The sequence below is a fragment of the Halichoeres trimaculatus genome, unplaced genomic scaffold, assembly GCF_033239565.1.
Source record: "Halichoeres trimaculatus isolate MK-OKI-2021-1 unplaced genomic scaffold, fHalTri1.1 fHalTri1_scaffold_5, whole genome shotgun sequence".
Taxonomy (NCBI): Eukaryota; Metazoa; Chordata; class Actinopteri; order Labriformes; family Labridae; genus Halichoeres; species Halichoeres trimaculatus.
The window spans coordinates 20,663,649-20,680,720 of record NW_027437183.1 but is presented as its reverse complement, the minus strand read 5'-3'; the positions used below and the strand labels follow the sequence as shown (position 1 = coordinate 20,680,720).

The following is a 17,072-nucleotide window of genomic DNA, read 5'->3' as shown; positions in this document are numbered from 1 at the left end:
GTCTGGTGATTTATTCACAGCCAGATATGAGTGAGACAGACGTCAATTTCTATATATAAATGAGAATTCACTGTGTGCAAATGTGGTTATGAACAGGTGGAATGGGAACCCTTGCGCCCAAGTGACCATTTAAGTATTCATGATTTTACACGCCTGGAGATCCCCGTATTCTCTTGAAACTGTCGTCGTATATCCCTCCGTGTCTCGTTGGCTGGTAGTGTGTGCGTCCTGAATGATGCGTCACATGAGTAGGTGCGGTTTACGCAGCGCAACCACCAAATATTCCATAAGTGTCTGCTTCGCGCTCAGAGAGACAGGTACTTTGAGAGCTGCTGTGTTAGTGGATTCTTAAACTTCTTTTCCATTCATAGTTTTGACGTAGAACTTTTGATTTTTGCCCCCAACTATTACTCAGAGGGATTAGTTTTAAAAAGAAACCTGACAAGAGTTAGTCGCTGTCAGATGTGATGTGCTGCAGCTGCAACAGCCTCGATCTGAAACCGCTGGACAGGCACCGAAAGCGGGCAACACACATCCAAATATGCGCGTAACTGGAGTGCAGTGGCGAGGCGTCCCTTGCACCCCCACGGAGCCAGCGTTGTCGTGATGTTCAACACTTCGGGAATTGAGCTCATTTTTTACAAGAAAGAGGATATTTCCGAAGTTATCAATGGCACTCCGCAGCCGCACTACAACGTCCTCGTCACCATCAGTCCCACCACCATGTGGAACGAGTCGTGCGCGGAGCAGCTGCAGACTTTCGGGCGCCCGGAGAAGATCATCATTGGGGTGATGCTGGCGATCATCACGGCGGTCACGGTGATGGGGAACACGCTGGTGGTGATCGCGGTGTGCGTGGTGAAGAAGCTGAGGCAGCCTTCAAACTACTTGCTGGTGTCCCTCGCGGTGGCGGACCTGTCAGTGGCCATAGTTGTGATGCCGTTTGTGATAGTGACGGACCTCACCGGGGGGAAGTGGCTCTTTGGAGAGGTCTTCTGCAACATCTTCATCGGAATGGATGTAATGTGCTGCACCGCCTCCATCATGACCCTATGTGTGATCAGCGTGGACAGGTGAGTTTCCAAACTTACCTGCTGAAGCATCCAGATAATGACATATGACACCCTACTGTGAAACCAACGGTTTTACGCGTGTGCGCAGCGCGCTCTGCGCTCAAGGCGAGAATAAATGGCAAACACCTTTCCTTAAATAAACTTATCTCCAACAGTTTCCTACATTGTGCGCGGGAAAAGTCAGTCACAGAAAAAAATAATGAGCTGTACACCGTATGAAATTAATTTGGCATTTTTGAACCAGGAAATAACGTTATACTGCTCATGTCTACTTCAGCCAATCCCTCGATTATCTGTGCGAATGAATCCACTGAGGCTGAAAATTAATACGCAGCCTCTGATTAATTTATGGCAGGCTCAATTAATTTACCTGACTGGACCATAAATGTTTCCCACAATCAGGCGTTTAGGATCAGCGCTCATCGACCACAAATCCCACGAAACCATGACATGCAATCGTCCTTCAGATGGCATTAAGGACACAAGGTCACATCTGCAGGGGCGGATCCAGATTTTTGGAGGAAAGTGACCAAGAGTGACTGACACTCATACATTTATGTATGAATGTCAGTCCCTTACTGTTTATTTTTCAACTCATAATATACGACATGAGATGTTGAATTCACCTTTATTCATTAAGACAAACAAAAAACAAAATAACAAAAAATACACAACACAATGGCAGCATGTTAAGAATCTGAGCCTGATTCTTCTTATTAAAAGAGAATATAAATATCTAAAGTTCTCACTTCATGAGAAATAAAATGTGAAATCATTTGAACCATGTAGTAACTGCAACTAGTGCAAATAAATAGTAAAAAAAAATTTTTTTTTTTCATGGAAAAAATATATGCACATTTTAAGATTGATGCAGTTTAAACAAATGATGACTTGGGCATGTTTATTGTCTGAAGTTGTTGCTGCTAGAATCTGAATTTAGATTTTTATATTGAGTTTGGAAAGCGCAGTTAAAATCAAAATTAATATTTTAAAATGAAATTTATTTACTATGAAATTGTTTTTAACCAGTCGAAAATTCAGCTGTCTTTATTCCTTAAATAAAAAAAAAAACAATATTTAATTTCACGTCGCAAAACTTAGGTTCAACAATTCAATTTCAGCTCAGCGTTTAATTTTTTGAATTGAAAGAATAAAAATATTAAAATTTTAAGTGGACTGGATACAATTTCAAAGCAAATAAATTCAGTCCCAAAACATTAAATTCAATCTTAGATCATCTTTTTTAATTTAATATAATAATTCAAATTTAGTTTTGAGTGGCACTAATCTCAGCCCAAGCTTTTTGATCACTGCATCTGGCTCTTGTACCTTGCACAGTCAGAGCAGGTGGTCCCAGGGCCAGAAAAGCATTTCTTAATCATTTTAATATATTGTCTCCTCTTTGAATGGTAAAGCGTCAACCTCCATTCATGTAGCCAGTGGAGTAATGTCACAAACTTTTGGTGTTATTTTTAGCCCATGCAGTGAAATCCACTATAGAGTCCTGTCTGTTTCAATGCAGCTCCACCTGAGGGTCCAAACATCATAGGCATCCAGAATTTGTTTTTCAGCTTTTTCCATTTAGTGAAGATTTCTCCAGATTTTTTAAATCCTTCATGATATTACAGTAATCCAGGTGATGACACTCTTTGTAATTTCATGCTGAATCAAATCATTCTAAAATAACCACGGGACAAACCTACTACTGTCAATCAGACAAATTAGCTGAGAGATGCTCCTCTGTGTTCCTTTTTTACTTGCATGATACATTTCTGAGGGTTTTGTTGTTCTTGTCGAAAGAGGAAAAGCAAATTTCAACAATATTTGTTGTTTTTGCACAAAGTTCAACAACAAAATGGATCTTAACAACTATGTAAACAGACATGTAGCTTCTTTCATTTGGAGTTGCAGTTGACTTTAAAGCACCTGTTAGTAACTTTAAGTTTGTGTTGTTTTTAGCAACCCCCATGTGGACAAAGCTACATATTGTATTTCATTCCTGAACTTCTTTTCTTTTTTCTTTTCTTCTTGTCAAACTCAGGCTGTTCTCTCTTTTTGTAGTGTTTGTCAGTTGTTTTGTTTTTGGGAAACATCTTAAAGTCTGTAGTCTGTTCTTCATTTGACGTTCTTTATTTCTCTGCATCAAAGGGAAAAACAGTCTGTCTTTTTGTTTGGGATCTTGGTTGCCTTCAGTTGCTCCAAAAGTTTTGTACCGCCCCCCCTTGCACACCTGCTCCTTTATTCCTTTCCTGTCACAACAATATGTAAGCACAGAGCTGCAACCTGTCCAGCAGATTATGTTACCTTCGCTGGAAACTGTATTTCCTCTTCACTGCATCCATAAACATGAGGTTTACTTTCAATGAAACCTCCATGACACGCCAGTCATGGAAGTTTACTCCTGAATCCTCCTCTGTGAGACGTTTTCAGTCCCATATTCAAAAAGATGGAAGTGTGCACACTTGGTTCTACCAATCAGGCTCCTCCTTTTCTCTGCATGTGAGCCAGACTATGGCTCCTGGGAGTCCCTGCTTGCCTGATCAGATCCTGATGGATTGTAACAAATGAGACGTGTCGACTGCTCTCACTTTAATCCACAGTGACGTAGGAGTCAAGTGATAGGTTTCACTGCTCCACCAGTAATGAAGACAGAAGCTCATTGTCGTATTGATGATCTGATTATTTCCTCTTGTGCAGTGATTGTCAGTTATTAATTCAGAGACATCATGCTGAGAATGATGTCTTAATGGAGGATGCATGAAGTAGCAGGATCATAAATATCAGACTGTGACACAGCGTGGCTGCTCCGGTCTGCTGACAGATGTGTGGATGTGTTTCAGGCTGGTGAGATAGGGAGCAACAGAATTAGTGTTGTCGAGGAACAAGTCCTTCAGGGGTTGAGGCGGAGGTCACAGTGAGCGCTGAAGATGGATGGATGGAGTGTGATTTAAAAGTCATCTGTGGCCACTTAACGCCCTATGAGGACATAAGCTGGCCTCTTCAGGTAATATGCTGCCGCGTTGCTCTCACATTCTTGAAATCATGACCTCAGCAAATTCACAGGGAGGACATTGTGTTCGATGAAAAGAATTAACCTGAACAGCAGCGAACAACGCCAATGTGTCACAGCAGCAGCCTTATCTTTGTGTTCCAGTGGAGGATAAGTAGGAGTGTGGCGAGCTGCCATCGCCAGGTCTCACGGCCATTGTCTGTGATTAGAGATGGGAATTGCTCACAGGATATTCTCAGAGAGGACAAAATGGACTCACCTGTGAGAGAGCATGTCTGGAAAGATAGAGGAGGTGATTGAATCTGGTGCCATGAAATAAAAAAAAGTATGCACACTTTGCCCCAACCTTTCAGGAGTCTTTTCTTCTGAGAGTTAAAGAAACATGATGTCAGAGTGGGGTTATTTTTATCCTGACTCTCTCAAACTGTGTGTGTTGATCTCTGTGAAAACAGACTGTTTTTTTTTAACTTAGTGTGGTGTTATCAGTGTATGATTCACAACAGGAATCAAAGAGATAATTCATTAGGTTGGGAATTGCCAATTAGACACACGATTAGTTGTAATTAGCGCTCTCTCGCTGTCGTTTAGGATTTCCAAGGACATGCATTGTCTAATGAAGCCGGAGAGGAGAGGGAGCTGCAAATGGGGCTTTGAAATAAGCAGGATTGTTTAGGGAGCTTGTATTGTCTCTGGGAAACACTGATAGTCTCTGGGAGCTGCTTCAGGTCGCTGCAGTGTAAATGCCAATATGAACAATCTGGTGCTATAGGAGGGGTCCCTGGTGTACAGGGCCAATGAATTTATGATCCTGCAGAGACTTGACAGGCATCAATAGATGCTCTCTGAGAGAATGTTTCTATTCCAGTAGAGTGCAACACCTCTGACATTCACCAGTTACTTTAACCATCAAATCAGCCCCGAGGTCCCATGAGGGTCCCTGGGCAAAGTGAGATTTAAGTCACCATAAAAGAAGTTAAATAATGACCATCAATATGCTACTTTTCACACAGGAGCCCTATATTTTTAAAGACAGGATCCCAAGGTCACTCCAGGGGCAACTCTTGCAGTCCAGTGTTGTATGTTGGTAAGGTGTAAGGCTGAAACAATTACTTGATCTAACTATAATTAAAACCATGCATTGGTCAAGTTTGTGTTTTTGTTGACTCCAGACTTACTGACACAAAATGTGATATTAAAAACCCCTTTTTTATCACTACATGGCTGGATTAGAGCTCCTTCTCATCAGGACACAGAATAAAAACATAATTTAATTTGTTTATTTATTAATATATCCGCATTACCAAATCATCTCATGGCTTAGCATCCAGCCTGGGTCAACAGACTGGTGCTGTGCTTGTTTTTGCACATCTGAGACAGTTTTGGGATTAACTATATGTTAGACATTTTACCCTTGACGCATGAAGTTTCTCACTGTGGCTATAGGACACAAAACAAAGAGTGTGATCTTGTTTTATGGACTGTGCCACAGAGAAATGTCAAAACAGCTGGGATGGAGACATGTTGTCAATAAGTGTTTTGTCCTGTCTGTGTGAAGTACATCTCCCTACACGGCCAAACCAATAGTAGTTCACAATAGAAATGGTTGACAACAATATGGACAACATATCGAAGCTGCTTTAGTCACAGTATTATTAGTTATTGATGTTAAATATTGTAGCAAAATGAATGCACAATCCATTACGACAACCTGCACTTCTTATTCCAGGTCACAAGGCTGTCCTCTGCACACACACCATGGTTTGACTGTACAATATGTCATTCAGTGGAGCACAGGGTGAGGTAATAGCAATGTGTTTAATGATACATGTGATGAAATGACCCTATTAGCCTATTCATAGACTGTATATTGTATAGGCCAGGGGTGTCAAACTCATTTCAGTTTCAGGGCCACATACCGCCTAATTTCATCTCAAGTGGGCCAGATCAGTAAATCGTAGCATATTAAAAAAATAAAAATAAATCCAAGTTTCCCCCTTTGTTTGAGTGTAAATAAATACAGAAGTATTAAATAAAAAATTGTATATTCAATGAATTCTTCTTCTTCAAAATATTTTATGGACACCCTGAGATTTTTAAAAGAAAAATAACAGCAATTTCAACAGACTTAGCCTCAGTTTTCAATCGCACACATGATTTTAACTGATAACAGGGATCATACAAAGAGAAAACATTGAGTCAGAAGTATTTAATCCAAATATCCTTCATAATAAACTGAAACAAAAAGTTGTCACAAAACCTAAATTTTAAACTTCATTATGACACATGATGACAACATAGATATCTGTTTACATTCAGGGTAACTAGAAGATAAGTCATGGCCACTCAAAAATGAGAAACTTTCCTATTTAATTTGAATGAAAATTAAAAGTAACTAAAGGCTTAATGATTAGCATATTTCTGACAATAAGGTTTACAAAAGGCTTCTGCCAATGTTGTCATGTTGCTGTGTTTGAGACATTTCTGTGTGTCAGTGATCATGGTGTACAGCTCACAGACCATCCACAGACTGGGATGTAAAATTACACCAGGGTCTCTGTGAGGAGTGACTGTGAAAGAATCTCATGACATGTTTCTTTTACTTTGTTTTTAAACTGTACTTTTATTAATGGCACTAGCTTTTCTTGACCCCAAACGGTTGCTATCTCTCCCTCTCTTACTCGGGCTATCATAAAGCTCAAGGGGCCCAACTCTTGGTAAAACAGCAAAACCTACAGGTGGAGGACAGTGTGATTACAGAAATTCAAGGAACAAAAGGGACCAAACATTAATTTATCAATCAATATACTGATGTGAGGGCTGGAAAATGTAAAATACCATTGTGATACTAAGTATCCTGATAGTAGGCTTGTGAAATTCCAGGATATTCAAAGTTAGAGAAATCATACAGAAAAACAATAATTTTTGGGAGTTAAATGTGAATTTATGAGGACCTTAAATAAAGCTAGGATATTTATATTGTAGTAAAATTTTGGCAAAAAAACAAAAAACAAAACAGATGTAATGCAAGTTCACCTGAAGCTCCCGCTTACTCCTTGATCACATAGCAGCACTTTGCTGAATGCTGGGCTATTGAGGCCACACTCCCTTGATGCACTGTGCATGATACTTACAGCACAAATCAATAAAGGCTCCGTCTAAGGATGACATGAAGTCAAGTAAGTTTTGATAAAACATGTCAGAATATTTCCAAATTTCCCAAGCTGAACTTTCCACGGAAATTTTCTGGAAAGTTTCTGGAACTTTACGGAACCTTTCCACTCATTTGCAACCCTACCTGATCCTCTGATGTATCAATATTTGTTCAGTCTTAATAACATGCTTTGTTTGTGGAAAAGCATAAACAGGGGGTTGCTAGATTAAAGAGACAACGTGGATGTTTTGGTTTGATTTAGAGCATACGTGGAAAAGTGCTGACGCACAACAAAAGTAAACACAGCGTTGGCATGTTGATCTTATTGTTGATGTGCAAATTTTGTGCACTCACTCATTATAGACAGAGATGTTTATAAATGAGATATGTGTGATCTCACTGGAAAAGTCCTCTGTTTGTAAATGTAAATGTAAATGTAAAAATAATACTGCAGAATCACACATCACAAAGTCCAACCTCAAAATGTTTTAACCTTCAAGATACTGCCATCACTGTTGGCAACAGCCGACAAAAGTAGCAGGGAGTCATCCTCACCCACTAAAAGCAAGCTGTCATCAGACTCAAAGGAAAGGTTACATGTCTGCGGCCCGGGTCACTTCAGAACAGCAAAAACTCCTCAGTGATTGATTTTGTGCATAATGTGCAAATGTTGACTTAGGGCCGTGAAAGCAGGTTTATGGTTGAGTAGCCATTCCTCACCTCCAGCCTCAATAAGCCCAGACTCAACGCTGCAAACCGAGCCTAACAGGGCGCAGCATTGACCCAGTCACAGCAGAGGAATCCAGTCTGAGCGTTATGAAGTGAAGAAATGAGAAGATATTCACCCAGGGCCTGCTTTTCAAACATAGGGCTGCCCTTTCACCAGATATCCCAGCATGCTCTCTCTCATAAGGATTAGCTGCTTGCATGCACACTTCCCTAAAAATGTTACTCTCTTTTTGAGCTACAGACAGTTTTTACCTTCACTGAAATAATATGCTGTATGTTGAATAATTCAGAGGTCAACTATGAATGATTTATTCACAACAGTGGGAGGGAAGACTTTCTGCGTGTCCTCACATAAAAAGACAGAACTGAAGGGAGGAGGAAATGGTGTTGGAGATAGATGATAGCTAAACAAATAGAGTCCAGTTGGGCTATCTATGGTATGTGCAGAGGAGAGGAGGGATGTAGGTCAAGAAAAATATGATATAACTGCCGTAAAGCAAACTTTTCCTCTGAGGACCAGCCTAAAGAAAACACAGCGTAGGTGTGATCACACCTGTAAGTTTGAGCGGGGGATTTGAGGGTGGACTTAACGCTTAGGGCACTTAGATGGCTGCTGGAGTAGCCACAGTCTTCACATCGCTTCCTATCAGCCGCTGTGTCAATAAAGAGCTCTGTTCACACACAGCTCCCGCTTTGACCTGACCTCCATTTCTGATCATATTTTCTCTGAGGTCAGGGTGTAAGTCTGTCCCAGGAGAGGCACACACCCGCTTAGTTCAGCTTGGGAACATTCAGCGGCAGACACACAGATGACTTGACCCTGCTGACGCATCCTCAGGTAATGTGATGTGACGCCTGAGATCCTCGCGCTCAGGCTCTGCTCACTTCCCACTTGTCGACCACCTTGTGAAATGTGGGGGATTGGACATCTCCTGCTTTTTCACTTCAATCAGATAAAATGCAGATTTATGCTTCTAAAAGAAGGCTGAAGCGAGAAAGAAAGAAAGAAAGAAAGAGTGTTAAGGTGTTGAAAAGGACGTGACACCAAGTTCCTAAATCTTCAGATCAGAAACAGAGTTCTGCTACATACAGGAGTTTTATTTGATGTTTTATGTATCCATATGAAAGCTGTGCTGTCTAATGAGGAAAAACTAGTTTAATTTTAACTCCATGTCCTGTAAACAAACACTGTCTAGGTTGAAACTGTTATGAATGAATCAGAAATGCTTTGCTGAGTTAATCATTGTTGGGCTGCTGGTTCTCTTCCTGTTTGACTCACTGTTTGATGGTTTTATGGCAGAAGAACATAAAATATCTGCAGATCACATGATCCAATGGGCTGATGTGTGGGAATGACCCTGAACACTGCTCTGATGTCTGAGAACAGAAAAGCTGAAAGGAAACACATAAAGTATGACTTGTTGTTTGTCATGTCATCGTCCCCCTCTTCTAACCAGAGTCTAGTCACCAAACCTTAAGGCTCACTGCAAAGATTTGTAGAGGACTGCTTGCTTTAGATTTAAAATGATTTGACCTGCCAGCATTATTTTTAGGGTTTTCTGCTGAAAATGTACTTAAATATGGCTCATAGTGAAATATATGGCAGCCACACAAGGACCGATGAAGGTATGTATGGTACGATTCATTCAAACCACAAGGACGTTTCCATAATTAGCAGATTTAAACTTCCTCTTGTTGCATTTGGTAGAGGAGGGAGAATGAGGTGTGTTTGCTTTTCTTGGTCCTCACAGAGAGAAAATCAAAAATGTAAATATTTGTATAAATAAAACAATGTTTTTTTCAACCAAGAGTTCAGTCCAAGGTTTTTAAATTCTTGAAATTAATAATATACACTAAGGATGCTCTGACTTTCATCAAAACAGAAACTTATGTAACTTGTCTCAAAGTTTTAAAACTCTCAGTGAACAGTTAAATTAAGAATTGTCTATTCAACACAACATACTGCTTGCAGAGCGAGCACCATCAGCCCTCTTTGCAGTCTGATACCCACATGTTTGTGCAGGTTATGTGTTGCCTCAGTCATCTGGTTATATACAAGTTAAACTGGAAACAGCCTTCAAACAAGTTTTTGTTTATATTATTCTTTATCTGTGCATGTTAATGTGAGGTAGTGGCTGTAAAAGACCACAAGATGTCACTGTAGCGCAGATGGGGTTTAGCAAGTCGCACAATTTGTATATTTTACCGTAACATATTTTATGACATCATTTACCGTCAGACGTTTTTCAGATTTTGTTTTGCATTGTCATGTGAAGGTAAGAAACATGAACAGGTTTAAAAGTTCATACACTGAGATTATATAGAAGTTTACCTTCAGTTTGTTGTTTACATGAAATTTATTTCCAAATGTTTTATACTGTAACATCCGTGGCTAACTTGAAACCTTCAAATCAGCTCAAGAAATATTCAGCAGGTAGAGATTTTTAGTGCTTTGCTTTCAGTGTAGCCTGGAACTGATCTTTAGTTTAACACTGAATTATTTTTGTAAACTGCTCGAATGAAAAGTAAGATTTTGTTTAGTGTCGCCACTTAAAGGTGATGATACCAGCAGCCACTGTTATAAACCAGAACCTGTGAGATCACAAACCTTGTCCAGATTTTGATCACATCTTGAACTCATCCCTTACATCCCATACATCCCCCGTAGTCCACACAAAAACTCAAAGCAGGGGAAAGAAAGAGCCAACACCAACCAAACTTCTGCTACCCTGGACAAAAACATGGAAAACTTGAAAAACCCTTAAGAGTCAAACCCAAACACTCAGAGATGGTACTTTTGGCTGTCAGGGTTTGAAAGCCCATACAAGGATATGTGTTTATGTTAATGAATGGGGTGTGGGTATAACTGTACTCTCAATGAAAACGTCAGATACTGAACAAAACCATGAAGATGATTTATATGTCACTGTCTTCCTCAGCCTTATGTGATGTGACACCTTTAAGAATGTTTTCACTGTCTGAGTTTGGTGTGTTAGCATGATTGTGATAGCTGAATGCTGTTTGAATTGAGCAAAGTTCAGCCTAAAGATGTATTAAATGTCCCTTTCCTTTCTTTATTTTTTGCCTTGGCTCCTGCTTTTGTGACTTTGTGGAGAGCTGTAGAGAGACACTCGACTATGAGGACACTCTAGAGTGAAGAGAAGGGTGAAGGGTGAGGACTCAGACATGAAGAGCTGTTGGCTTTTGCCTTTCAGAGTGAAGCTGCAGAATGTGTTAAATGGCTCTGTGGTTGGTCAAGAAGTTAATTGAGATTTATTTCAGTTGATGTTTCCCTCAAACCTTGTTCCACTGAACTGATCGGTGTTTTGTGGGATTTTAGGGTCAAAGGGTTGTTGAAAACTGTTTGATCTCCTCACTTCCTGAAGAGCTGGGTCTAACTTGCTCCCATACATCAGCAGCAGATTTGATTTGTTGCACTTTCCTGCGCGTTTTGACATGCAGGATGATGGATTAGAGACCAGTCCAAAGATAGAAATCTCGCTTCTTTTAGCTGTTCCCAGCTTGTCATCCTATTCACCCAACCATCTCCGGTGGCAGGAAGAAGAAAAGGTTGAAGTGCTGAGAGACTTTCATGTGACATAAATCACGCTTTGTGTTTGGCATAACAAAGGTGGAGTCCATTATTCATCAAGATTGAACAAAAGGGCCAACAAGCGTTTACAAAGCAGGGGAATAATGAGTTTCCTCTTGATGGAGCTGAGAGTTGCGCACTAACACACACACATCAGACCTTTGCCTTGGGTGACCATCTTGTGCATCTACTCACTGATCATTTTTCAATATTTAGAGGAAGAATTAACCTCAAGTGTCTTAATGTGAGGACCTGTAAAGCTGCTAAAGTCAAATCTATTAAAATCAGTCTCTTTAGACATGGAGGCACTGAGTACCTGACATTTCTCTCTGACTTTCACCCCTAGTTTATGAGCGTCACTATTTAGTAGTTGTGTACTCCACTCATATCTTAAATATTTTACTCTATGATGAAAATGTTAATTTCATTGAGACTCTCAGCTAAATTTTCCTTTCTTTGGTCATTTTGTCTGAATGCAGAGAAGTGAGTCTGTGAACTGCCTGAAGTCTGCAGAGTTTGTATTCCAGCTGTGAAATAGAAAATGGAGTTATGGCGACGCATCACTGCCAAACTGCCCTTGAGCAAAAAACTGAGTCCCAGAAGTGGCCACAAACTGGGTCATTGCAGTGTGGGCAGCCTGGCATGGCACACGTTGAAGTCCCTTTGAGTGTGTGAGAAACAAGAGACAGGAAAAACAACAATGTGGAATATACTGCTGGAAACAAAGAGCATGTAGACGTTTCACAAACTGTTACTGCTGCATTGTCCTCTGTGTAACACTGGGTAAATACTACAAGGCACTACAATGTTATGCTCGTACCATTTAAGATGTTTTAATGTGGTTACCTGTTGACGTCCTTCTGTGAAGCTGCATCTTGATGCTCCAAATCGAAGTACTTTGGTGTCATTGTAATTTGTTTGACACACAGCGCCTGTGTGCCTGAGTGGTCGGTGAGAGCTCCTGAGCGTGTTATCCAAGTGAATTGAATAAATCCTAATCCCTAATTTTGAATAAAGTATCATTTCATATAAGTATTTACATGTTTTGATTATCTACTTTAAACGTTTTATTAACCTAGACTTCTGTTTTTGTTGAATGTCAGAGCAACAGAGCATCAATTTGCAAAGAGCAGATGTGATGGGATAGAAAGCTGGGGACTGAAACCACAACAAAACATCATTTGTTTCTCAAAAGAAAATACGCTCCGTCCACAGCAGATCATATCTAACTTTACTGCAACATCAAAACTGATGAGAAGAGCCAGGCTAGGGGTCAACAGAGTTGAGGTTTTCCAGCCCAATATGAATGAGAAGAGGATCATCAGGAGGATGGGAAGCCAGGGAACTTTCCTGGTGGTCCTCGACCTTACACACGGCCAGTGTAACTGATAAGAGATGATGCTGTCAACATGTAAGAGAAGCAAAGTGGGAACAGACGTGGATCTGGTGCATGTTCACCTTGTTTTACACTTACATTTGTTAAGCAGATGATAAAGTTTACCTTCTATAGTCTATTGCTTTTTTACTCGTGAAGTAATGTATTTTTGTGTAGTCCTGAATTTCTATGTTCTTTTTCAAAAACTTTTAAATTCAGAAACAAACTTCAGCCCAATCCCAAACAACCCATTAACACTGAAGGCTCCAATTTTTTTGTATCTTTTCATTTACTTCATTAAATGTAATACTACAACAATCTGAAATGGCAATTCATCCCTGACAAGAGGATAAGACCTATTTTTAGAGATAATGTGTGAGTGAGGACGTGCACAGATGTTCAGTGAGTGTTTTCACTTTATTTACTGTCCTTACATTTCTCCTTTTAAAATGGCATTTTTATTCTTATCTGATAACCCTTAGTGCTCTGTATTAATGCACTGTTCTAAGTGTTCAGCCAATGATCTGCAGGCACAGATGGATGTGTTTAGTTCATTTAATCTCCCAAAAATCTGTCGTCCAGACTCCCAGATGAATGATTTCATAATTTAATGCCACCCGGCCAATATTTGGTCCACAGCTGACTTATTATGCTTGGCTGTTTGGAATAATACACCTCTTCTTCCTTTGTTCATGTTAAGCTCATTGCATTGTTTAAGCCTACCCACCAGATTAACCGTGTTTGTCATATTATTATGCATGAACTTCTCAGGAACCACCTCAGTGACCTTCACGTCACTAGATGAGTATTATCAGTATGATTACAGTGTTGTCACAGCTGTGTGTGCTCACCTGTAACGGTATTTTGTTTGTCTGCTACTTGAATTGATCCTGTCTGACCATAAATCTAATGTAGTAGCTAAAGCGTGCAGTGGTATGAGCTTTCCCAGCAGATAGAGGCTGAGTAAGTGTGGATTATTTTTTCCTGCTGCTGCTTGTAGTGGAGATAAACAGCAACCAAAAGACTCTTGAAAAGAATATCCCTGTCATCAGTCATCGTTTGTGTCTCCTGCTCATTGTGCACAGACAGGAACAGATTATTTTTGCATATCAGATACGCTGATCTTGTCATGGTGAGTGAAATCAAATTTGATTCAATTTGCGCCTCAGTCCTGGAAAGCGTTCATGTTCCTGGAGCTGAACTGAGCAGTGAATCTCCTGTCAGTCTGGATTTTGGTTTTAATATGTTTAGAGTAGCTGAACTCACAGGATTTAATTTGCTGACATCCTTGCAGTTTGTTTCATGTATAAGGTGTTTGTTTACTAAATATTGCAGTCTGTAAATCCTCAGCTTTGTTGTATTTTATTGAGCATCACAAAGTTTTAATGAAGCTTACATCCTGTTCTTTTTTTGAGATGAGGAACACTCTCAGTGAAAGTGAACACCTGTTCACACATACTAAATTATTAATGTTGCATATGGGCTACTGCTCAAACAGTGATGATGCAACTGTTAGCCATAAAGCTACATCTACAGGTGTTGGCCATAGGCAGGAATATGTACAGAGCGCTTTAACAACAAAGACATTCAAGGTCCTTTAAGTTACATAATAAGACACAATGACCAAAAGGAAGGGAGGAATAATGTTTGAGCTTTTCACACTATTGAAGCAGACTGATGTAATGTCTGCAAGAAGTAAGTGAAGTTTATTTCCAAGACACCTTTCAAAAGGAGAGGTCACAAAATACTTTACAATAAAAGGCAAAGAAAAGTTTCAGTCTGTCATCGTACTTCTTACAATATTATACTATTGGAATGGTTTTAGGAGGAGTTTCAAAGGATGTGCTCAATGCTGATACTGAAGTCAGTATCAAGTCAATAATAGTCAATAATAATTTATACAAACAAGTTTTGTTGATGTTATTGATAACAATAACAACATAGACTGACTGTACAATTCTGCTGATAACTCAGCTCCAGGCTAAAAACAAAAACAAGATAACTCTAAATGTTTAATAATAAAATGAAAATTTAACTTAAATATTTTTTAAAGATGATTTAATGATTTATTTGAGCTGTTGAATCATTAGGAATTTATCTGCTGTATTCATGTATCACATTTACATATTTCATTCCTTGTCTTTTGTTTCTTAAAAGGGCTGTGAGAAGTTTTTAAGTGATCTTTAGGAAGTCTCTCTTCTAGCTTACAGTATGCCTGATTGTAATCCATACTTTGAAACGAGATGTTCAGAGCCAAAATAGGTTATATGTAAATGTGATTACTCAACTCCCAAAATCAGGTTGTGAGTAGCGCTTAATATAGCCAGTTACTAAAAGATGGTACAATCTGGGTTTACAAAGTTTGCTTGTTGTTTTAAACAAAAGCGCTACATGACTATTGATTAATACCTCATCTCATTGCTCTGTACTCATTGAAAACTTTTCTTGAACAAGTTCTGTTTAAAAGAAGATCCAATCTCCAAAACAAATGCGCCTTTGTAAGAATCATGCCCTTGCAACAGTGGGTGCTAGTGCTCATGGGAAACGGAGTCTTCCACCCAGAAAAACATTTGCTTTTTAAGACAGTCCTCACAGCACCTTTAAAGAGGAGGCATAATGCTTGGTCATATTTTAAACATGGATAGTTGGAAATAAAGTGTGGTTATAAAGTAATGTAAATGTAATGTGGTTGTAAAGTAATAAAGCTGGTTGTTCACCATCTTTACAAGACTTGCTGAAATGATGAAGTCATAGCACAAGGAGCTCTTAACTGGTTCATGGCATGTTTGAGTCAGGCCTAAAACACCAAGGTCAGAGGTCTGACCAATCAGAGGGGGTTTAATGAGCAGGAAGCCTTAATGAGACAGCAGCTGAAACAAACTTTTCAGACAGAGGCATTCAAATGCAGAACCTTAAGTTAAATATAAAAGAACTCTGTGAGAATGTGAAAAAAAAATAAAGAAAAAAGAAGAGACTAATTTACTTTTAAAAAATGGACAGAAAACACATTTCGACCTTGAATGGTGATGAATCAGTTCATCACAGTGACTCACATTTTGTGCATTTGCACAGAAGAATTCTTTGAATAAAGCCTGAATTCAAAGAAGCACTATCATCTGGTTCTTACCCTAGATTTTCATAATCTGTGATATTTATGTGTCCCAAAAAGAAGAGGTCAGTGTTAGAATAAAAGCTCCTCTCAGTCCTCAGAATTTGCTTTTATGTTACATGGCAGCGCGCGTGTAGAGACAGAGGAACAAGTTGGATATGACTCCTCCTCACTGTCCTGTTCCATTTGCCGAGCCTTGAAATGATGACAGATAATGGGCTGCACAGCTACTTCAGCGACACTAACCGCTGACTGGAGGCCAAATTGGAAGAAAGTAAGTCGGCTCATAAGAGGAGCTGCCTGTGGTCTCCTTGGTAACTAAAAGTGTTCAACTCCTTTTCCTCAAAGGTCAGAGGAATTATAGGAGTAAACAGAGGAATGGATCCCTATGAGCTTATTTAGTGTCAAAGGTGACCTCAGAGGGGGCAGGTGCATGTTCATGTTAGAGTGTAAGACATGGGTCTTCACGCTCACATCATCATCATCATCAGAGGAAGAAACAAAATGGCTTCAATGAGCACACCTGTTCACCTTCAACCAACAGACCACGGTTGTTTAATAACAGCTTAGTCAGAATCAGAATTATTGAAGAGATTGTTTTGGGATCTCACTCAGTGACTTTGCAGATCATGGAGCTGTTTGTGGGATGCTGATCAATATAAATGATCATGGTTAGTGGACAGAGAAGGCACTTCACGTGCCATCAACTCATTAATGAAGATCTCTGATGAGCCAGTTGCACGCACGCTCACATCTCATATTCTTGGTGAAATAAAAAAGGTCTGTTGAGAGTCTGTCACTGCATCACAAATAGTCACCATGGTTCCCATCATAATGGAAATCAAGAGCTGACTGGGGGAAAAGTGTCTAAATGCATAACAAGCAGGTACATCCTTCGAGAAACTAGGAGTAAGTGGTGTGACAAGGCAGACTGATAAGACTTAGAGGATGAGGGAAACGTTCTTCCTTGTGCTAATCTTGTCTTATCTCCACTAAGAAACAAGTGAAGCCAAGAATCAGGGAAACTTGATTG

At 39.7% G+C, this 17,072-nt stretch overlaps 1 protein-coding gene across 1 annotated transcript in view; it reads left to right on the top strand.

Annotated features, from left to right (window-relative positions):
- The first annotated feature begins 256 nt into the window (after window positions 1–256).
- Window positions 257–17,072, top strand: part of htr7c (5-hydroxytryptamine (serotonin) receptor 7c) — a 38,080-nt gene continuing 21,264 nt past the window's right edge. The window contains exon 1 of the mRNA XM_074670368.1: window positions 257–1,073. Within this exon, the coding sequence (XP_074526469.1) occupies window positions 607–1,073 (467 nt within the window). The 5' untranslated portion in view covers window positions 257–606. The remainder of the gene's footprint in view (window positions 1,074–17,072) is intronic.